Source organism: Momordica charantia (assembly GCF_013281855.1).
Source record: "Momordica charantia cultivar OHB3-1 chromosome 6 unlocalized genomic scaffold, Mcharantia_2.0 BLBB01000006.1, whole genome shotgun sequence".
Taxonomy (NCBI): domain Eukaryota; kingdom Viridiplantae; phylum Streptophyta; class Magnoliopsida; order Cucurbitales; family Cucurbitaceae; genus Momordica; species Momordica charantia.
Window position 1 is genome coordinate 6,002,581 of NW_028275164.1, and position 23,067 is coordinate 6,025,647.

The 23,067-nt window shown below is 39.3% G+C and overlaps 2 protein-coding genes across 3 annotated transcripts; one reads left to right on the forward strand and one right to left on the reverse strand.

The window, feature by feature from the left end:
* The first annotated feature begins 191 nt into the window (after positions 1–191).
* On the forward strand, positions 192–4,060 carry LOC111014512 (Peptidase M28 family protein). Its single transcript, XM_022289278.2, has 12 exons — positions 192–1,342; positions 1,465–1,532; positions 1,659–1,740; positions 1,822–1,914; positions 1,992–2,147; positions 2,269–2,334; positions 2,449–2,542; positions 2,908–2,991; positions 3,100–3,188; positions 3,265–3,381; positions 3,470–3,616; positions 3,744–4,060. The coding sequence occupies exons 1-12, from the start codon at positions 419–421 to the stop codon at positions 3,924–3,926; spliced, it is 2,103 nt and encodes a 700-aa protein (XP_022144970.1). The 5' UTR covers positions 192–418; the 3' UTR covers positions 3,927–4,060.
* Positions 4,061–4,884: 824 nt separating this feature from the next.
* Positions 4,885–20,776, reverse strand: VPS15 (protein kinase family protein / WD-40 repeat family protein). Of its 2 annotated transcripts, XM_088126172.1 has the most exons (11): positions 20,239–20,771; positions 19,608–19,730; positions 19,450–19,495; positions 19,202–19,362; positions 18,090–18,169; positions 17,668–17,773; positions 17,098–17,274; positions 13,884–17,021; positions 6,474–6,721; positions 6,299–6,398; positions 4,885–5,280 (listed from the first exon to the last, which is right to left on the reverse strand). In XM_088126172.1, exons 1-11 carry the CDS (start codon positions 20,509–20,511, stop codon positions 5,104–5,106), a joined length of 4,629 nt encoding a protein of 1,542 aa, XP_087982298.1. In that variant the 5' UTR covers positions 20,512–20,771; the 3' UTR covers positions 4,885–5,103. The 2 variants fall into 2 exon arrangements, with proteins under 2 accessions (XP_087982298.1, XP_087982299.1); XM_088126173.1 differs by lacking the exons at positions 4,885–5,280; positions 6,299–6,398; positions 6,474–6,721 and adding an exon at positions 11,866–13,422 and having other exon boundaries at positions 20,239–20,776.
* Positions 20,777–23,067: the final 2,291 nt, after the last annotated feature.

Genomic DNA, 23,067 nt, shown 5'->3' on the forward strand with positions numbered 1-23,067 from the left:
AAAGTCATTTTCAAATATAAAAAATAGAGTCGGCCCAAAATTTATTATTGTTATTATTATTATTATTTATTTTTGTTTACATCAATGCATATTTTTAACCAAAAAAGAAAAGAACAAACTTGTTAAGTTGTCGTAATCATGAAATGTTGGATTGTATGACTAGAAGAAAGTACCTAACTTACACACTACACTACCTTGGCTCCACCTTGAAGATGGCTCTGAAAAAGCACCAAAAACACAGTCACTTTCTTCTTTAATGGCTGAAACTGAAACTGAGACCGAAAGATCACCTTTTTCTCCTTCTTCTTCTTCCAAATAATTTCACAATTCAGACCACAATCGATTCTGGGTCACAGCTTTTCCGGCAAAACCACTAACCCAAATCCCCAAAACCAACTGAACAGACCTCCATTACTCCATGTTCAGAACCGCCGCCGCCGTTCTAACGATCGCCGCTTTCTCCTTCCTTCTCTATTCTTCGCCGTCAAAATCCTCCTACCACTCCCTCTTTATCTCTCTCGCCGACAATGTATCAACATCAAACCACCTTTATACCCTTACCCGTCGCCCCCACGTCGCCGGCTCCGAAGCCAACGCCGAGGCGGCGAATTACGTCTTCTCCATTTTCACTTCCTCTAAAATCGTATCCCGCATGGCCTCTTACGAGGTTCTATTGACATACCCACAATCGCGTTCGTTGACCCTAACTCCTCCGCCGCCGGAAGAACCAATCGTATTCGACCTCCGTCAAGAGATTTACGACGGCGATCCTTATGCGGATGTTGCAAACGAAGTAATACCCACATTCCACGCCTACGCGAAATCTGGCACCGTCGTCGGACCCGTCGTCTACGTGAACTACGGACGGCCGGAGGACTATGGGGTTCTCAAAGAAATGGGAATCAACGCGACGGGGAATATTGTACTTGCCAGATATGGGGAAATCTTCAGAGGGGATATTGTGCGGAACGCGCACGAGGCAGGGGCAATTGGAGCTTTGGTGTACACTGATAAGAAGGACTACGGCAGCGAGCGGTGGTTTCCGGATAGCAAGTGGATGCCCCCCACCGGAGTTCAGGTGGGAACGTTGTACAGCGGGCAAGGCGATCCTTCTACTCCTGGGTGGGCGAGTTCCGGCGAGTGTGAGAGGCTATCACAAGATGACATAGAGAAGAGGGGCGATGTTCCATTGATTCCTTCGCTGCCGATATCCGCCACAGACGGGGAGGCAATTCTGAGGACGATCGGCGGGCAGGTTGCCGGTGAAGATTGGCAGGGAAGAGAGGATGCTCCACTCTATAGAATTGGACCAGGACCTGGAATTGTCAATCTTAGTTACTCTGTAAGTTAGTGGTTCACTTCAGAGGGCACACTTTCATCTTCTTTGTTTCAAGCTGTTTATAGGGTCTATAGGCTTTTTAAGATGTGATAGAACTAGATGATGATATTGGGCCTTATTTCCAGGGAGAGAAAGTTATAAGGACAATTCAGAATGTCATTGGTCTGATTGAAGGAGAAGAAGAGCCTGATAGGTACCAACAGAAATTCTAGAATTAAAGCTGTCTTAGTGAACATGAACACTTCCTGAAACTTAAAAGTTATAAGAGATAATAGAATCTGATTATTGGGATTCAGTTCTGTGTTGTAAATTTGTCCAGACTTGTCCTTCTGGGTAACCATCGGGATGCATGGACATATGGGGCTGTTGATCCAAACAGTGGCACAGCAGTACTGCTAGAGGTAATTTCCATTTGTTCGGCCAATCTTTTTCAGCTAGATGGTGAGTATTAAGATCTCAGTATGAATATGATTACTAAGTAGGTTGCAGAACGCCTGCGGAAGCTGCAGGAGAAAGGATGGAAACCACGGCGGACAATTGTGTTCTGCAATTGGGATGCTGAAGAATACGGCTTGGTCTCTCTCACTTTCACTCTGTACATGTGTGTGTGCATCTGTTAATATGAAACTTATTGATCTTTACGGTATTATAGGTAGGTTCGACCGAGTGGGTCGAAGAGAACAGAGAGTTACTGGCTTCGAGGGCCGTAGCTTACATAAATGTTGACAGTGCAGTATATGAACCAGGAGGATTTGCTGCCTCTGCAACCCCACAGCTTGATGAGCTGCTCAAACAAGCTTCTCAAGTGGTATGGTCACTTCACCTTATACTGCATACTGTACTCTTCAGTCTTAGGTAGAAAGTAATTATGTGATTATACAAAAATTAACGTTCTTCTCATATCAACCTTATTCTATCTGATTCTCAAGGTTCCTGATCCTGACAACTCATCACAGACTGTCTATGATTCGTGGTTCGCCACCAGTAATTCCAAGGTAAAGAATCTTTCAAGAGCAGTCTTGCCACTTTAATGTGATGAGATTGCGAAACTGGCTCTGAAACTCATGATAGAATGTCTCTTTTGATCTCTTTTAACTGAAACCTTGTAGATTAAGATTGGAAGACTAGGAAGCGGACAATCAGATTTTGCAACTTTTCTGCAACATGCTGGTATTCCTGCAGTGGACATGTCATTTGGAGAAGGTAGGGAGGAAAAAGAACTTCTGTCTTCCCTTCAAATGTTACCTTAACTGAGGGAAGTGTGAATTTAGTACCAATCAGCAGATAATATCATAATTCAACTATAATAGTTTAAGACTAACCTGCCTACTTCAAGGAAATACTATACTAGATCGTCTTTTTCATGCCTAAGAGCGTCGATGGTCGTGGGTCTCAAGTATGGGTATTACAATGGACTAGAATTTTGAATATTTTTTATAATACAAGCAGTGTAAAGCAACATTGAAATGCGTTAAAAATACAACTTCCTATTATAAATGTCATATCTGAGGATGCTATGGGCTGGTTTTGTAGAATTTTACAGTGGATCTTGACTATTTTGACTTCAGGATACCCGGTTTATCACTCGATGTATGATGACTTTGTATGGATGAAAAAATACGGTGACCCACTCTTCCAAAGACATGTTGCAGGTCTGACAGCTCCTCATAACTGTGTTATAAACTAACCTATCTGTTTTTTCAAAACATTACCATATCAGAACTAAGACATTTATTAGAAATAATGAATTTTATGAGCAGTTGCAAGTATTTGGGGTCTCGTAGTTCTTCGGCTAGCAGATGAGGAGTTCTTGCCTTTCGATTATCTTTCTTATGCAAATGAGCTTCAGGTAGTTGAACATTTGAAAGGTTAATCATACAGCATATAGATTCCTGATGGAAATGTTCTAAATTATCTTGGAATAGAATTATGCAGAGGACTTGAGAGATGTCATCAGAGATAGAGAAATTGACCTCACTCCCTTGTTCAAGGCCATCAAGGAGTTTGAGAAAGCAGCTACCAAAATCAAAGACCAGATGAAGGTACTTTTATAAATCATTTGTAGATTCAAGTATGCACTCCAAATTATGTCACATAATTTGAAAATATGTTGTTTCTGGATTCTGAAAGGCATTAAAGGGAATCAAAAGATGGCTACCACAAATGTGGAAGAGAAGCTTCGCAGAGGTACGAGAACTCAACGACAGACTGATAATGGCAGAACGAGCATTTACAGATGATGATGGTCTATTTGGAAGATCATGGTATAAGCATTTGGTAAGCTTCCTCTCGGACAGGAATCTCTGTCAAAATCATTTCCATTCATAAATCAAGGGAAGCCTAAAGAATCTTAGCACGTTCAAAAAGATCAAATTGACCAATTTGGTTTTTCGGTATTACACAGATCTATGGGCCATCAAAGCACGATGATTACGGATCGGTATCCTTTCCCGGGATTTACGACACAATAGACGAGGCAGAACATAACAACAGTGCAAAGGCATGGCAGTTTGTACAACACCAAGTATGGAGAGTGGCTAGAGTTATCAGACATGCTTCATTAGTCCTAAATGGAGAGCTTACTTGAATTTGTACATTATGTTAATCACCACATTCCTCTTATAAATAAATCAAAATCCATAATCAAGAAACTAGCTAAAGACTGAAAGCACCAATAGACATGATATGAAATAAAACGTCACTGTTTCACTCTCTTTTAAATGATTACTGTTTTAGCATAATTGAGAATATTTACAGTGTGATAATTTTTATCTTTTTGCTGAAAGAAGTATAAACAGCAGGGGAGGATTTGAGCCATAATGGAATCTTTAGACTTCAAACATTAATAGTTTGTTCCTAAGAGAGACACTGATGATCATCACTTACTCAGCGTTTAGGGAAGCCTTTTTTTTTTCTTTAGAACTATTTTAAAATGCTATGGTTGCTGATTGGGAGATATGTATATAGTAAGATTATTGTTTTGTGCCCTCAAATTACTACAGCGGTGAAAACAAGCTAAAAGAAAATAACTTTTGAAAAAAAAATTAAATCCAGGAGTCTCAGAAGACAATCAGGAAGAAGAAGAAAGAGGGAGGGAGGGAAGAAAAAAACTGATGTAAAGCTATTAAATTTCCATCAGACATTTTTACTTTTACGTAAAAAGGGACTAAATATGAAAAATATATATTAACAAAATATAATAAAAAAAATAACTTAATCAAAATTGTAAAAGGCCTTTTTTTCCCTCAATATTTATGATTTTTTAAGAAATATTTATGACATCATAATTTTCATAGAAATCAGCATTTTCATCGACATCGTTACTTAAAACTTTTACACGTTTTTAAAATAATTAAAAAATTACAAATTCCAGCCCACACCTCGCATTAGTTTGTGTAGTCAAAGTTTATTTCTCCTATAGGACAATTTATTCCTCAAAAGTCGTTCAAAAACAAAAGCCATTAGACGTCAAAATATTCTTGTAGCGAGTGAGTGGCTCAAAATTCCAGAACTTGTTAAAAGGGTAAGATTCACTGCACTAACAATGAATTTAAACAATTGATATTACCTTTTATATTTTCTTTATGCTTAAACTGCAGATGCTATACAAAGAAGAAAAAGTGTATAATTTACTATATGCAAAAGGGACAATAAAACTCGCATATCTAGCTAAGAACTGAACATTTTAGCCTAAGAACATATGCAATTTATATTAGCAATGACCCTAAGTATGTACAGCAGATCGTAGAGTTTACTTGTCTTGTCTACTTCCAAACTTTAATGGCTCCATCCCTACTGCCTGATAACAACAGCCTCTGGTTCAACTTCACAGAAGCCAGAGACAAAATGGAGTCCCGATGGCAACCAGCAGAATCAGTTGCAGCAGCAGCAAGAACAGCCTTAGTCGTCAACTTTGTCGATAGTGGTCGTCTCCTAGTCTCCTGTTCGACACAAAATAGAAAACAATTACAGCATAAGAACTATAATTTGCATATAGTGTTTGCAGGAACTTAGAGAACAGCTAAAAACATGCAAAAGCATCTGTAAATGGAGCTCCAAGCTACTGAAAAACAAGACTATGTAAAGAAAATCTCTGTACGATGCTTTGATTTTGGTTCTGAAGGAGAAAACAATTCAATCAAACTAGCTTGAGGTTACTACCCGGAATATCCCTGATCAGAAGGCCATAAATTCCTCCAATTTAACCCTCATTTCCCTCCGACTCATCCATCCATGAGCCATAAACAATATCCAATTCCAAACGATCGTGCAGACATAACCCTACAATCACATCTATGATAGAACCCAAAATCAAGGATTTCTAGCTAATTTCAGTCACAAGAGAAGTGAAGGTGCAGAGATTCTTATCAAGTAAATAGCTGCTCGCCTAATCATTGATCCCCTCCCACCAATGACATTCCTCTGTCCCTCTCCCCACTCCACCTATGGTTTCCAGTTATTTCTCTAACTCATTCCCCTTTTGAACTACCCCTGCTTTTCCTTATCTGGTGTAGGTTTAACCTTGTCAGAGTCTATTCGTTGACCTATTACCTTCCCAGCAATCGTAAGACAGCAAAAAAATTTTGCTGTTAGGAAAATGGTTAGCAGTTTACACCCCCACGTTTGCTTAAAATAAGTTTAGCAAATATCAAAATTTCTGCTGCACCTAATTACAGCTTTAATTGATTTAATACAGGGGGGATGGAAACTTGGAACAAACACAAGCAAATACAATGGCAGCAGGATAAAGCAAAATGAAAATTTTTTGACTGGCTTTTCAAGAAAATTAAATCGTACGCTATTGGGATATATTCACAGAATAATCAAACAATCTAATCACCGAACTTTTGAGGCCAGTACAGAGATTGAACAAGAGAAGTTTGTTCCTCGAACATAACTTTGTAGGTATGAATATCGCACCACAAATTTTGAGGTAAGATCCAAGAAAAGCAAAAATACCTGCACAACTTGCACACCAAAACTAGATCTTGTCTCATAGAAATCGTCATTTCCAATTCCCTTCAAGTTTGGCCCACAGACGGAGTAAGTTCTGTCAGGACTGCAACAACAAAAAAAAAGGAGTGAATAAACTTCTCCATAACAAAGCAAATGAGAAAGGAAGTAAAACGAAAACCTGTAATGGTCCCATCGACGTATTCTCAAGTCAGTACCCCCAGTCAACAAATCACCGCCAGGTAAGGGAAGCAATGAGCGAATACCAGGAAGTCGAGGGGGAGGTTCATTCAATTCATCAACTTTGTACTTTGGATTAACATTGCGTCTTAGATCTTGTATAGGGTTTCCCTTACTTGATGGTCTAGCCAGGGCAGAAGGCAGGTCAGAGATTTCAGTTTCATTGTCATAACTTGCCACCCTCAATACCTATCCAAAAAAAAAAAGGTTAAACAATTTAAACGAACGATATTATGTTAAATTTAACAATACCATCCAATTATTGAAGATCTTGAACATTCAATATTAATCATCAATTTCTCATCAAACCTTTAAAGTTGTTATAGTAAAGATATTTATGTTCAATTGTATGTAAAGTAGAAGTATCACCTGTAAGACTTAGATAATAGAATATTTTAACCAAGAAAATGTAATGCTAAAAAATGAACTAAAAAGATGATGTGTATAATTTCTTGTTTAGATTATTTAAGTGTTTTATGTCCAATTCATTACACGTATATAAAACATTTTACACAGAAATTCACTATGTGTAAATTTCAGTCGTACAAAAATCAGATATAATTTCCATTCAACAGAAAGTAAGGACATTTGAAGATTTAGGAACTGCATGCTGTCTAAAATTTAGAATGCTCTAATATTTTTTTTTTATAAGGAATAGCACTTTCATTGAGATAAATGAATAAAATCTCAATGAATAAAGATTACAATAAGAGATAAATGAATAAAAGACTACAATAAGAGATAAATGAATAAAAGACTACAATAAGAGGGCATACAAAAAAAACAGCCCAGCAGAAGGAAACCTCTAAAGAAACGGGCTCCAATCCAAAAGTATGGCTCCTAACTAATAATTACAAAAAGCCTTAGTGACAGATCCCCATAGAGAAGTGTTAAATCTAATAAGATCCCACACATAATCCACAAATCTCTCCACTCCCCTAAAATTCTATTGTTTCTCTCCTGCCAAATACCCCATAGAGTAGGCAGAAAACACACTTGCCAAATAAAATGACCTTTGTCTCGAAACGGGGGAATAACAATACTTCCTCCATTATCGCCCTACAATCTCTAGAACGAGCCCAAACAATCCCAAAACATCTAAAGAAACGAAGCCATAACTCCTGCGCGAACTGACAAGACCACAACAAATGATCAAGATCCTCCGTAGCATTCCTACACAGAACACACCACTGCGGACCCAAACAAAGGGAGGACATCCAAGATATTAACTTTTCCAAGTAAGACTTGCCACCCAAAGAACTTCTTTGGAATTTTAATCTTCCAAAGCGAGGTGAACCAAGGGGTCAACAGGGACGGGGAAGAAGAATAGGAAGACGAGGAGTTCAGGACATGGAGAAAGGAGCTACAAGAAAACCTATCAAAGGATTGGGGTCCACACCCTCACATCATCCCTCCCAACAAATAAGGAAACTCTAGACAGCTGATCCAGTAATTCGGAAACCTCTGACGATTCCCGATCAGTCAAGGAACGGGTGAGCCCCAAAGAGATGGAAAAACCCTCTTCTCCATAACTTAAAACCTCGGCCACTGAAAGGAGTTTCTTATCAGATAGAAAGTAGATCCGAGGGAAAGCAAGACACAAGGGTTTGTCGCCTATCCAAGTATCCTCCCAGAAGTACGTATTAAGACCTTCCCCTACAAAGACACGTAAAGAATGAGAGAAAACAGGGAAACCCAAAGCAATAGCCTTCTAGGGATTGTAGTTGCTAACTCTAGCCCCACCTGCCTGAACCCAACCACACGGATGAAGCCCATACTTACTCACTATAATCTTTCGCCAGAAGGCATTAAGTTCGTGGAAGAACCGCCATAACCATTTAGCCAAGAAAGCCTCGTTTCTAATCCTCAAGTTCCCAATGCCCAGCTCTCCCTCCCCTTCAGAGGCTTAGAAACCTCTTTCCAGTTAACAAGATGAGCCCCACCCCTTCCTCCACACCTTCCCAAGAAAATCCCACATTAATTTCTCTAGCCCTTCACTCACAGTCATTGGGATTCTGAAGAGGGACAAAAAGTAGCTCGGAATGCCTCTGAGAACAGACTGAATTAAAGTGAGTCTCCCTCCTTTAGAGAAAAAAAGCTTCTTCCAACAGACTGAATTAAAGTGAGTCTCCCTCCTTTAGAGAAAAAAACCTTCTTCCAACTAGAGAGGCGCTTCTGAAACTTTTCCAATACCGACGCCCAAAAGGTAGCAGACTTTGGATTGTGACCTAACAAAAGACCAAGATAAGAGGTCGAAACTTACCAACTTCACACCCTACGAGAGTCGCCCACTCACTGACCTTGACGTCCTCACAATTAATTCCCAATAACAAACTCTTGCTCCTATTAATCTTCAAACCTGAAATGGCCTTGAAGAAACCGAGAAGGCAATTAAGGTTTTTAAATGCATTAGGATTGCCGGAACAGAAAAGGATGGTATCATCAACAAACTGAAGGTGAGAGAGACGGATTTTCTCCCTACCCACTTCAAAAGCTTCCAAAGCCCATTTCTCCACTCCAACAGAGATTAGTCTACTCAAGATATCCACCACCAGAATAAACGGGAAAGGGGACAAAGGATCACCTTGCCTGAGGCCTCTTGAGGCTAGGATTTTCCCCCTAGGTCTCCCATTCACCAAAATAGAGAAATTCACCGACCTAATGCAATTCCAAATCCACCCTCTCCATTTGTAACCAAAACCTTTCTTCCACGAAACCTTATCCAAAAAATCTCAATCTACATGATCATAGGCCTTTTCAAAATCAATCTTAAAAATCACACCCTCTTTTTTGCTCTTTCTATAATCCTCAGTCACCTCATTGACAATCAACACCTGATCCAAAATTTGTCTCCCTGCAATAAAAGCCCTTTGCATCTCTGAAATGGTAGTCGGCATAACCTTTCTAACCTGTCTGGCAAGTATTTTATAAAGGCTTGTAACCAGACTGATGGGTCTAAACTTCACTGCATTAACCTTCTTCGGAATGGAGACACACATACGTTTCATTCATAAAAGCATCAATCACCCCTCTTTCATGGAACTCCCGAAACACTTTCATCAAGTCCTCCTTAACTCCATCCCAGTTATCCTAAAAGAATCGCCATAGTGAAACCATCCGGGCCAGGGGACTTATCTCTATCAAAGCCAAACACAACCCTACGAACTTCTTCTAATGAGAAGGGAGCTTCAAGGTTTTCTTTCTCTACCACCGAAATGGGGATCCAATCCAAACCTTCCAAGAAAGGCCTGGAACACAGCGTCGGGGAGTATAAGTTCTTAAAGAACAAAATCACTTCCTCCTCAATTTTCAGATCCTCACGCAGCACCTCCCCAGACTCATTAACTAAGGAAGAAATAACATTCTTACTTCTTCTCCCATTAGCCAAACTATGGAAAAACCTGGAATTACAATCACCTTCTTTAGCCCATTTGAACTTAGCTTTTTGTCTCCAACTTTGATCCTCCTTACGAAGAATCTCACCAAACAGACCCTTCAACCTACACATTTCCACAAAATGCTCCGGCGAAAGATTACCATCCACTTCCAGAAAATCAAGGACCTTAAGCTTCTCAATAATCTTCACCTTTTCCACCCTAATATCTCCAAACGTCTCACCATTCCAAACTTTTAGGGAAGCTTTAAGTGCTCTTAGCTTCTTCATGAAACGGAAACCTTCCCATTTTCCTTGAACTTGCATTCCACCACCCTGGAAAAGAAGCTTTGAACGAAGGGTGAGAAAGCCACATATTTTCGAACCTAAAAAGGCAAGGCCCTCATTTCAAAACTCCTGAAACTAAACTCACAGGCCAATGATCAGAAGTTATCCTGGGGCCCAAAGACTGCATCACATTCACAAAGCTATCTAACCATCCCTTCGACAAAAGGAATCTATCCAGCCTGCAACCAATCCCTTGCCGAGACCACGTAAACCTCCCATTCACCAGGGGAGGGTCCACTGATCTGCAATCCTCAATAAGCTCATTAAAATCCTTCATAGACCTTAGAAATCTCCCAGCCGAGGATTTCTCAGAAGGAAATCTGACGACGTTAAAGTCTCCTGCTAAACACCAACGCTCTTCACAGAGACCAAAAAGGCTACCAATCTCTTCCCAAAAGACCTTACGACCTTTAGAAGATAGCGGGCCATAAACCCCAAAAAGCCAGCCTACCCCCACCAATGGGAAATCAAAGGCAAACGAAAGGGAATACGAGCCCCTCACCTCCTCCACAAACTTGAGAATCTTACTATTCCACAGCATAAGAATCCCTCTCGAAGCCCCCGAAGACCCTAACCCTGCACATTCCACATGCCAGAGGTTCCACACGCTTTTAACAAAATCTCTACAATAACTTTCCTTTTTCGTTTCTACCAAAATCAATAAATCGGGACATTCTAACCGGAGAAGCTCATTGACCAATCTTCTCTTCTCCTTACCCCCCAAAGCCCTCACATTCCAAGCCACCACCTTCATTGGACACCTTATTACCCCTGGCTTCTGAAGAAGCCGCCTTTCTATCATAATTGATCGAACACATCAGATTTTTCAACTCCCTCTTTCCTTTCGTAACCGAACCTGTCCCTAGTTTTCCACACAACTTCCTTCCCTTAGGAGGCACACCTACCAAAGCAGGATTTGGCTCCTCCATAGGAACAATCTGAAGACCCACACTTGAAAGGAGGAGTACCACCCAAACCACTCACTGAGAAGACGGGACTGGAAGTTGGAGGAGGAAGAGGCGTCATCAGGAACCCGACGCTTAAGTAGGTTTGAAGCAAAACAGTTATGACCTTTCTCCATTCTACTAATGTCAACAGCCAAAGGATTTAGATCCGGTAAAGGTTCACCCGAACAGCAAGGGACGGGCTCAGCAGTAACTAAATTACAACCCACCCCCAAAAGGCTATTGGAACAAGGGGGTAAAGAAGAAACACAAGACGAAAGACCCCCCACCCTTGTAGAAGAAGTAGCCTGAACTCCCGAGACACCACCTGCCACTCCCCCCCCCCCCCCCCCCCCAACTCGGAAGGCAAAGAACCCTCCCCGACAACTTCTTGGCAGACTCGGAAGATTAAGAAATAATGAAGAAGAAGAAGCACTAACCTGGGCTTCCTTACCTGGGGGGTCTTTTGCAAGAGCCGAGAGAGACGACTTTGTAGGAATATCTAACGAACCACCAACAAGCTTTGGTCTAGATGGAGAAGACTGCCCACCGTCCGTCTCAACTTCCTCCACACTGAAAAAATTGCCAATCAGCCCCTCCAACCCAAAATCGCACGAATTTCTCAGCACCGGCGACGACAAGGAGTCATCCTCCGAAAGACTTGCTAAAGAACGATCCAGCGACGACAATGAAAGCCCATGTTCGAACTGAGGAGAAAAGGAACCAGGGTCTTCCAGCTCTACGCGACAAACCAAACCTTCTCCCTTTCCTACCGGACTTCCACCCATTTCCACTGGCCCATCTTCCCCCATAAACAACGGTCCTTCTCTGTCTTTAACTTCTAACCCAAAAATAATAGAAGGATTCTCTCCACTTAAAAGGAGACTTGCATAACCCAGCTCTCCCTTCAGGCCCAAATGGATAAGAGAGGCCCAAAGACTCCAAGGGCCTTTTACCTTTAATAGCCAAATCCACCTCTGACGCCCTACCTTCACAATTTGAAACAATACCCAAATCGGCAAAAAGAGGAAGAGGCGAAGGAGCTGCCACGTCGCTCTCAATCCTCCTCTCGAAGTCTGTGCTACGGGCACACACGTTCTCCCGTAACCTCCCCGAGTCTTCTTCTCCGACGACGTCCACCGAAAACGCCGGCAAGAAACTAACATAGTACTTCACGTTTTCGCACATAAGAAAGGCGCCTTTTGGAGTGAACCCGTTCTCTTTTCCAGCAACCTTAACCCAAACGTCTTCGTCCCACGAACAGCCGAGCAAAATCCCCTCATTCTGATTTTCAAGGCCTCCGCAAAGTGAAGCGAGCTTTCTAGCAATTTCCAAGGTGTGAAGATAAGGAGGGATATCCCGAAGTTTTACCCACCCTTTGCTGAACTCTTGACATCTCTTCTCCGACACGATAACAGCACTCTACGGGAGAAAGCTTATCTCACAATCTTCGATCGAGCCTCGACCAAACTGTCTCATCTTCGAAAGTTTCACATTATCCTCACACAGAAACACCGCCAAGTTACAACAAAAAATATTAAGATGAACATTTCCGCTAACGAATTTCTTGACAGCACGCTCGATTTTAACCCAAGTGTCGGCCGCTCTTTCCCTGACCACCAACAAATACTTTGAGGTATCAAACAAGAAAGGGATATCTTCATCCAAAGAATCCAACGAACCGGCCTCCATCTTCCTACCCAAGACCGCTTGTGCAAACGAAGTGTTTTCTCTACAAACACTACTTAGAACTCCAACCTTACCCCCCCCCCCCCCCCCCCCCCGCTTTCTAATAGGACTGTTTTGAAAAAGAAACAAGCCCACCGAGTCTCTGAACGACCTCCAACCCTGACCTTCCCCACCTTCTGGGACGATCAACGTCGAGCGTTCCCCTTTTCTCTTCTCCAACACTATCACACAACATCTTCCTCTTGTGTTTTTTACCAGTTGGACCTAGATAAAGCCTACCGAAGAGTTCCACCTCCTGAAAAAACGTTCCACTTTCACCTTAGCCCCAATCGCCTCGAAACAATCTCGAACCCACGCTACGAGACCCAACAAGAGACTCAAAACCGACGTTCTCCCCCTGCTACCTTCCTCTATCACCACTTCCTTGCCATTCCCAGTTAAACGGAACGAGAAAATTTTCTTCTCCACCTTCACCAAGAAAGGAGAACCGCCACCGACACTTATGACCAAGCTTATTATGAGTGTGAATACCGTCTCTATTCAAAATGATCAAGAGTAAAATGCTCTCATATATACAAACTAGAACTTATAAAGAATGGTGGACAACGTGAATCACATTTTATCTTTATATGCTTCATTAAAGAAATCAATTAATGAAGTGCAGGCAAACATGCATCCATGTTGAACACAAGAATTAGATAAATTATTTTCAGGACGATCAAAGCTAAATGTATAACTTCACGCACTTAGAAGTTCCAAATAAATTGATGACATGTGCAATTGTGTGTTTAGCATAGGAATAAGTTTGAATAACTTCTTTATTCCTAATACAGATGTCAAGAGGCCTACAAGAGAAACTCGGATAACCTCATTTTTAATGTTCCATGATCCATCCAACAAAACGATTGCTCTAATCTTCTTTTTTTTCTTTGGGGGGGGGGGGGGGGTTGTTAATATTGCATCTAGCAAGTAATGAATAAAAGAAATAACCATGCACCTGGTGACAGCTCCAATTCTCTGCATTCCAGAGAGAAACTTCATTACAGCCAGCAGAGACATAAATGAGGGGCCTTGCAGCAGTAGCTACAGAAGTATTTGGAGGATGCACAAAAAGGCACATCCTTTCGATGGGGCACAGAACTGAATATTGCCATGAGTTCACAGGTACAAGGAACCTAAGATCCCAAAGTGTCAGCACACCCGTAGAAGATCCAGAGACAAACCAATTTCCACAAGGGCCTGCCAAAAGAGATGACACATAACCCTCCTCAGGAGTTGTTTTTAATGTAAAGACATTGACATTTGTTCTAGTGTCCCACAAATGTATTCCACAATTCTGGCTGCTATACATAACCATCTGACTGGTATCAATAGAGTAATTCAGCATACTAAGTATTGCACCTTCTCTGATGTCCTTCTTCTTAATATCAGCAATACCTGAACACTTTTCAGCAACATTGCCCATACCTTTGGAGAAATAATCAACTGAAAACATATGAATGAAACCATCACAAGAACCAACAACAACTTGAGCAGACCCTCGGAGCATAGCGGCACACAGTGCTCGGCTTCCCTCCAGATGATAAGTTAGCCTTGACCTAAATGAGATGTCTTTCTCTAGCTTTCTGGAATCCCATACCTTTACAGTGGAATCTTCGGATGCACTAACAAAAAAGCTATGATCAGTTGAAACAGAAATGTCATTAACAGCAGAACGATGCTCCTGCAAGTGTGCAACCAGAACACCACGGGGTCTCCAACCAGAATCTGCAACTGATGATGCTCTTGTAAAAGATGGTGATACTGTCAAATCATTAGATGAGGGAGCATCTTCTGTCATTGAAGAACTTCCTTTGAGTGTACTTGATGATCCAATCTCCTGAAATTTGCTACTTATATAGGACGCCTGATCATTTTCTCTGCCATCTGGCTCATGAACCACTCTGTAGAACTGTTTAGAGCCACTACCGATGCATAACGAGCCTGAAACAAGCTTAGGTGCTGGAGCTGAGCTAGCCAAATTAAATGATTTATTTACAGGGTCCATCCAAGGTATGGACGATGAATCCAATTCTAAAGAGTTCAATTCTAATGGAGAATCAGAAGCCACAGAATGAAATCCTGTTTCCCGCTTGTCCAAACTGAAGGAGTACAAAGGAATGCCTTCTGAAGTTTTATCAGGCATGAAACTACTGATGCCACTAACTTGTGGTGAGATAAAGCCTGAGAGTTGTAACTTCTCCGAGAATACTGGATCACTAACTTCAGCTTTGCTCAAGACATTGGATGCAGTGGTTTTAATCCCTCTCGACTTTTCTTCACCATCATCAGCATCATTTAGCTCTGGCGGGTGGAATAAACCATCAGCAGGGTCTTGACCATCAGAGCTTTGTTGTTTGCTAGACCAGTTCTTCATTAAATTTAATTCTCCCATTCCTTTTTTGAGTAAATCTATACTTTCCCAATTTATGGACTGAGGTGATGAGTTGTACCATATCTTCCTTTGCCTTTCCAGCATGTCTGAGCTCCTGGCATTTTCAAGAACTTCGTAATATGACTCTCTGGAGATTGGAGGCTTCAAGCAACAAAGTAGGGCTTTCTCAGAAGCTAAAGATGTTGGTTGTCTGCGAAGGAAGGGCCGTATAACTGGAGCAAGAAAAACGTAGGAATCAACTGCACCTAACCTCTCACTGCTAGCAGCAATAAAAGTAGCAGCCGACCTTCTTACCCATTTACTAGGATAACATAATAATGGAAAAGCATGCTCGATCATTTCGAGCAATATCCTCTTCCTCAAGAAACCTCTCTTACACAAAATAGCTAAGCAATCCAGTCCATTAACGATGACAGCCTCTACAGTATCATTTAAGGACTGTTCAATATATGGTAAAAGATATTCCTCCACACTCCTTTCGCCAACAAAGAAGCAAACATACACTATTTGCCCATAAAATACTGCTCTCAGTTGCTCATCTCGATCATTTAAAAAGGCAGGAAGGATAGGTAAGAGAAAATCATTACTCTGTCTCTGGCCAAAAAAACAGCAAAGATTGCCAATGTCCTTTAGGAGTGCTCTCCGGATGCTGGGAGTTTGCTTTGGACCCATAACAAGTTCTTGAACAACCTCTGCGATAGACTTTCTCAGTTGAGCAAGCTGGACATCACCATGTAGCTTCCCAAGTTGTCCAGATGTCTCACTGCTCGGAGCTGATGGCTTCTGTGGTATGCTTAATTTATCAAGGACCCCTGCCTCACTCAAGCTTATAGAGTGAATCAAGAATCCATAAGCAGTAAGTGCCAGCTTTGCAATATTGCTGGCATAACAGATCCTCACACTTTCCTCTGGATCATCAGGAATCATTGAAAGCATTGGAAGAATATACTCAGGAAATATTTTTGCATCACTTGGTGGAAAATCTCGTACTAAAGGCAAAATGTCACATAAAGTCTCAAGTGCGGCACAACGAGCAATTGCTGCAGAATCTGAAAGCATGGCAATAACATAGGGGAGCACTCGCTGTAAGCGATCTTCATCATCAATGTACAAAGCAGAAGACCTCAGCAGGAGTATAGCTGCCCTCCTCAAGTGTGGTAACTTGACATTGCGTATGCAGGAACAAAGCAGGCTGGCAATAAGAACCATGCCTTCACATCTCATGCTATCTTCAGGTAATGGTAAGAAAGGCATGCCAAATGTATCAGATTGACTATCATAGTTGGACATCAAAGAACTCAAATTGTTCATGGTAATCTTCTTCAGAAAAGGATGGTCATTTCTCCTGAATGCATTGGAGACACTTTGGAACAGCTCACCAGGAGACTGACCTCCACAAGTAGAAATATTTTGGGTGGCTGCATCATCCAGTGGCTGTTCAGGACCAGAACGATAATTATTCTGTTTTACATCCCTGAACAGAGTATCAACATCACCGAAAAGTTCAAATTGATCACCTGGTAGTCCTTTTTCTATGCTCTCTCTCTTTGCCAGATCTTCGTTTTGTTTTGCATTCATTTCTTGTGACCATCCACTCATGGTATTTGTGGGTGAGTCTATTTCAGTACTAGTCAACCCACTAGACCTACAACTTGTCATTAGCTCAAGAATCTTGGGAAAAACTTTCTGGCACAATGCAACCTGCAAGGTGGTGATGAATGTGTTATAAAAGATAACCAAAAAACAAATATTCAAATGCTGTATGATGAAGTATTACCCTTGTATCAGAGTGTAGAGGATTCCAACAGCAATAGAAGTTATGCAGAAATGAAGAGAAATATATGGGGAACACAACGTTTGAATAATCCTGCAGATAATTTTCAGCAGAAAGACGTGACTCTGGTTCCAGCTGGATCATATGAAGTATCATTTTGCGGATTCCAGAATCTGGGATCTGCACAATATGTACTTTACAAATTAAGAGAGAAATATCATTGAGTTCAAATAGAAAATGTCAAACATGAGGCCTCTTCTTCAGTGGCAATAGTTGTTATAACATATAACTTAGGACATATACATAAAAATGTACAACAATTCACAGCCCAATGTTACTTTGACACAAATAAAGGAAAAATGAGAAGGATTTCAACTTCCAATATTTAAGGTAACAGCAAGCATGACATACAGATTATCTGAACACGATCTTTTTTTAGAATAAAAAACAATTTCATTGATGAATGAAATTACAAAAGTGAACATCTTATTAATATTTAAAAAGGAAAGATCCATCTACATGAAAAGTCGGACCAGGATTGGTAAACTAGAACATATATGAATAAAAAGTTACCTTTTCAAGATGTTGGCTCGGATCATATTGTCCTCTACGATAAGCTAGAAGCTGAGAGAGTTCAAATAACGGTTGCCCCTCCAGAAAAAGCTCTGCAATTACACAGCTGAAACATATTGGGAGAACTTTAGTCCTTCTAAGGAAAGAATTAAAGATCATTCTCATTTCCATTAATCAATGAAAAATGATAGAAACATCCATCATTTTTCACGCAACAAAAGAAAATGAAGTTTATTCATTGCTATGTATGTTGTTTGCCGAGAGAATTTGAAAATAACTCTATTTCCTCTTTTTATCTTTACATTTGATAGTTTTTGAGCATGCATCTTGACATGGAAAATTCCATACATTGATACGCACGAAATTACTAAAAATGAAATCACTGGCAATAGACTAAAAAGCTAATACTAAAGATCACTCACCCTACAGCAAATATGTCCATAGATGGCCTTAAAGGTGCATCGTGAGCAACCTGCAACTCGCCTCCATTCTCATAAAATCTCTGAAGGTTGGGAAAGGATTGGAAACCGAAGACAAAATATTGTTAAATCTAAATACATAATTTGACTACAAGTTATTATACAGCCTTTTTTACAATGAAAATTAAAAGGGAACAACCACGCAAGAACTGCCCACAAGGATCCACAAGGCAGCATGAGAAAGCAGATAACAGAAGAGAGGTCAACATCTCAAGGTGTTAATGACGCTAAATTTCATAATGTTAGTTTATAATTTAAAGGAAACAGAGAAATGCAACCTAACAAGAAATAGAAAACACAAGACGCGTTTATTTGCTCAAATAATATAAAATTTGGCAGAACAGACGTTACTAGTAGGGTTGCAACTAGTAGGGTTGCAAGTGCGTATCGTTCTTAAGACACATACAACTAGTGTTCATAATTTCAAACACAGCACGAAAATTGGAAACCTTCATTATCTGCATTGGATAAATATTATATCGGAAAGCAACTTCTCAGATAATAAAATGACTCCAGAGGATGGTGCAATATGGAAGTCTTGAAAATTTCATATTCTACATTAAATGATGATGTGGTACATATCATTAAGTTTTCACGTATTGAACATACTTGCATAGGTTTTTTAAATTGTTTATTTATTACCAATTCTTCAAAATTATACATTAACTTCTTCAACTTCTTGTCAAACTTGGACCTACAATGCATCAGCCTATTGAAGGTCCACAAATAAGACCAAAACTACAATAGAATTGAACTATGTAATAGAAAAATACTACACCGTTTCATTTTCTTTAAAGATGCCTGTGTTCCAAAAACATGATTATGGAGGTAGAGGAATATATCATAAAATAAGATACATTTGAATAAACTTGTGGAGAAACTTTTCTAATTTCATCCCCACCATCTTTATCTCACTTTTCTTCCTTTCTCAAACTCTCTTTTCTTCATGTAGCAATACCGTTACTTTAATTCTCTACATGCTTTAGCAGTTATCTTAGCTCCACATGTCATAGAAGTGACTTTATAAAAGAATAAAATGGGTCCAAGAACTAAACCTCGGGTGCAAGATAACAGAGTCGTCTTCCACCAGTGTCAAAGAAGAATGAAAAATCCGAAGGGTCATCATAAGGAATGTAAGTGGGTTTGAATGACGCAAAGTCAGCAAGGTAGAGCCAATTCCAGGAGGTAACGAGCACATTCTCACACTTAATATCACCTACATAGATGCAAAAGAAGAAAATAAACCACCCAGTTGCAGTGATATCCAGAAAATAGCACGTATCATCCACACTACTGAGCTAACCATGACAAATTCCTTTCTCATGACTCTGTTTGACCGCAAGAAGTAACTGCAATCAACGAGAAAAATAAAGGAATGAGGGAAAATACACATTATTTTTTATTAAAGAAAACATACGCAATCTATATTTTCAATTAGAAGGAAAAAAGTAAAAATATGACCTGAAATGCTAGCCATTTCTTCTCAATGAGACTGAGGAAAGGTCGGGTACTTAAACGATCATGCAAATTGTTGAAGAAGTATTGCCTCAATAGATAGGCTGCCTTATCCGTTTCTTGCCAGAACTGCACATAACATTTCAAGAAGCATAAGACAAATCCAAACAGTAACGGTTTAACAAGCAAGCCCCCACACCCCAACTAACTACGACAACTCCATGTCTTTTCACAGCCTCCTCAACCCATACAGCTCTATTTGTATCATTCGCTGACACGAGAACACTAAAAACCTTCCGTCCGTCTGAAACAAGATAGTGGGTAACAGTCATCCCCACCACTACGGACTCCAGGAGCCTCTTTTGTAATAACATCTTCATCCAAAAAACATTAAGTCCTTACTCCGATGGTAATCCCAAAAATTTAAGCTACTATGCAAACCATGCTGAACTCGGCAGCACGATAAAATTAAGCTAAGCTTATATCTAGCAAGGCAAAATAGCCAATTTCACAAGCAGTTACAGTAAAACTCGGACCCCCAACCATGAAAAATCCATTAATTTTCAGAGGGTTCTGGAAAACGATACAAACGGAAGTAAATTCCAAGACAATGTAAGAAGTGGGGTATTGAATAAACCTGGAATGGCCAAACGTGAGGGTGGTTAAGGGCACGGAAAATCTCTTTGATCTGAGAGAGACGGCGCTCGTACTCTTTGAGATCGATGAAGTCGCCTCGCTTGAAGTAGACCTTAACGAGGACTAAGCCCTCGTCGTGCTTGCAGAGAATTGACTTGAAGAACCGGCCTCGCCCTAGAACCTCTTTCAAGACAAGATTGTAGCTGGAAGGAAGGTCGTGAAGGTAGTACTCCGAGGCGGAGACCTGGGTTGTGCGCGCAATCTTGTTGCCCATTCTATTGCCTGAAATTGTCGCCGGATTTTCTCATCGGGATTGCTTCTGCGTGCTTCCGAAGTCTCTGAAGATGAGACGACGGTGCACTGTAACTGATTTTGTACCACTTTCGCGGGGCAGGCTTTGAAATTCTTCACCCGGAATTTGTTAAGATACGTTTGCGTGCTTCATCATGATCGGAGTTTTTGGCTGCCGCAAAACTTAGTTTTGGGATTTCCCCATCTCCAGTTAGGGGTGACACATCCGTTTTTTCCCTCATTTTTTCCCCTTCTCTCTGGTTTATTGTTCCGAGAACTGAACCAATATCTTCGATTCGGGAGAAATTACTGAACCGTTTGGTCCGTTTTATCCGACTCGGTTCTTGTCATTTGGGTGGGTGCATCATTGACAAAGGGAAGCGAATGACGGGTGGCACAGGACGACGATCCGAGAGGAACTTGATATCTGTTGGTTCTCGATGGGAATCGTTAGCAAACATTTATGGATAATTTTATGGTATAGAGAACTAAGTGGGACTCGAGGACGTAGATGACTCACCAATCTCGCACACTTCGTGAACGTAAATTCCACCTCCAAAAATCATATTTTCATTGAATTTTGACTATTGATTGTTAAATAATCATAAACTCATATGATAAGTTCTTCCTACAATAAAGTCGTCGCTGACTCTACTCATTATATTGATCTCATGTGTTAGTCATATTTTTTCCTCTTTTTCCATAGTCACGAGTCACTGTTCCTACAACAAAGTTGAGAAAAAGAAAGAGAACAAAGTCTAAACTTTATTTTCCTAAAAGGAATTAAATGGGCATGAGGCACAGACCGAGTAATTTAAACAGTATTGGGGAACCGAGCATTATTGGTTTGGTTTGGCTTTTAGTCTTTAATTAAACCGATCCAGTTTGAAATGCGAAAGCAAATCGGTCTTCATTTACGGTTCGAACGGTTTCTGAACACCCGTGTTTTCGCAATCTGTGCCCCGGACTAAACCGGACGGCAATTTGGACCGCCAAATCGGCTCTTCTCAGTTTCGTAAATTGCAAGGCAGAATTTCCATAATTTGTCTTGAATATATATATATATATATATATATATATATATATATATATATATATTTTATCCACTTAAAACTAATCATTTCCATAATTTGTCTTGAATATATATGTGTGTATTTTATCACTTAAAACTAATCAAATATTTCTGATAGTAACAAATAAGAATGTGTTTCGTTCGTGATTTTAAAAAAGGAATTCAATAATTATATATTTTTAAATGTTTTCAGTGCTCGGAATAAATTTATAAATTAAATCTTAATTTAAAAAATAATTTGATGTATACCCATCATACATTTGTAAACAATGGTTGCTAACTAAAATAGTTTAATATTAAATAATATTAAATAATTTATCTATCCAACATATATTTACTAAATTAATCTTAGGAAAATCGAGAATAAAAATATAATTTAAAAACATATTTCAAATGGCTATACAATCTATATTTATATCTATACTATATTAAAAATGAAAAATATTGAAAAATATTTTTAGACTATTATACCCTTCCTTTAATTATAAATTTACAAAACATGCCATAGAAAATTAATGGTAAATAAATAAATTATCAATAATAAATATTTACTTAATTATCCATCCTGACAATTAAGTGGAATCCAAAAAGTTGGAACATGCAAGCTTAATTATTTTTACTGATAATAATAAATAATAGAATTTCAAAAGTGGTAGAATTCTAAAAGTTTTTTAACTTTTTCATCTAATACCTATGGGCATTTTCTTCCACCATTTTCTAGCAATACTCAAACTACATTTTTTTTCATTATTTTTATTACTTCCTCATTTTCTTACTTTCAAAATATCTATAATCTTGAAAGCAACTCATACATGATACGTTCAAGTCAGAACGAAATTTATATATTGAAGTTGTATCTTGATTGGTAAGTTTGTTTGGTTATAATTTTACTTTGACGAAATTAAATAATGATGTTTGTCTAATAAGATCAATATATCTTCAAGATGTACGTATTGATTTGATTTAACTTTTTTTTAGTTTTGTTACTATTTTTTTATTTTTGTTATTTTATAATTGCTATATCATTATTATTATGTATCTGTTGAATATTTTTTATAATTAGTATTATTATGTTATTTTATTTATAATTTGTGTGCATATATTATAAGAAATTTAGCATATTTATTAGAAATTGGAATTTATCATTTTATAATATTTTTTAATTTATAAATTTACCAAAACGTGTCATAGAAAAATAGTGGTAAATAGTAAATTAATTAATAAATTATGAATAATAAATATCAACCATTTCTTTTTTTTACTAAATCTCAATATGTCGTCTATTAAATAAACGATCATCATTATAGATATGATTTAGGAGACTACTTTATTAGGGATTTATTGGATTTATTACTTGATAACTGTTATGTTAGGTGGTTAGCATTTAGCAAATAGTGAGTATGGAAGTTAGTGTATTTTTCTTTGAGAGTTCTCTGAATGATTATTTGTCCACCTTTGCCAACTGTC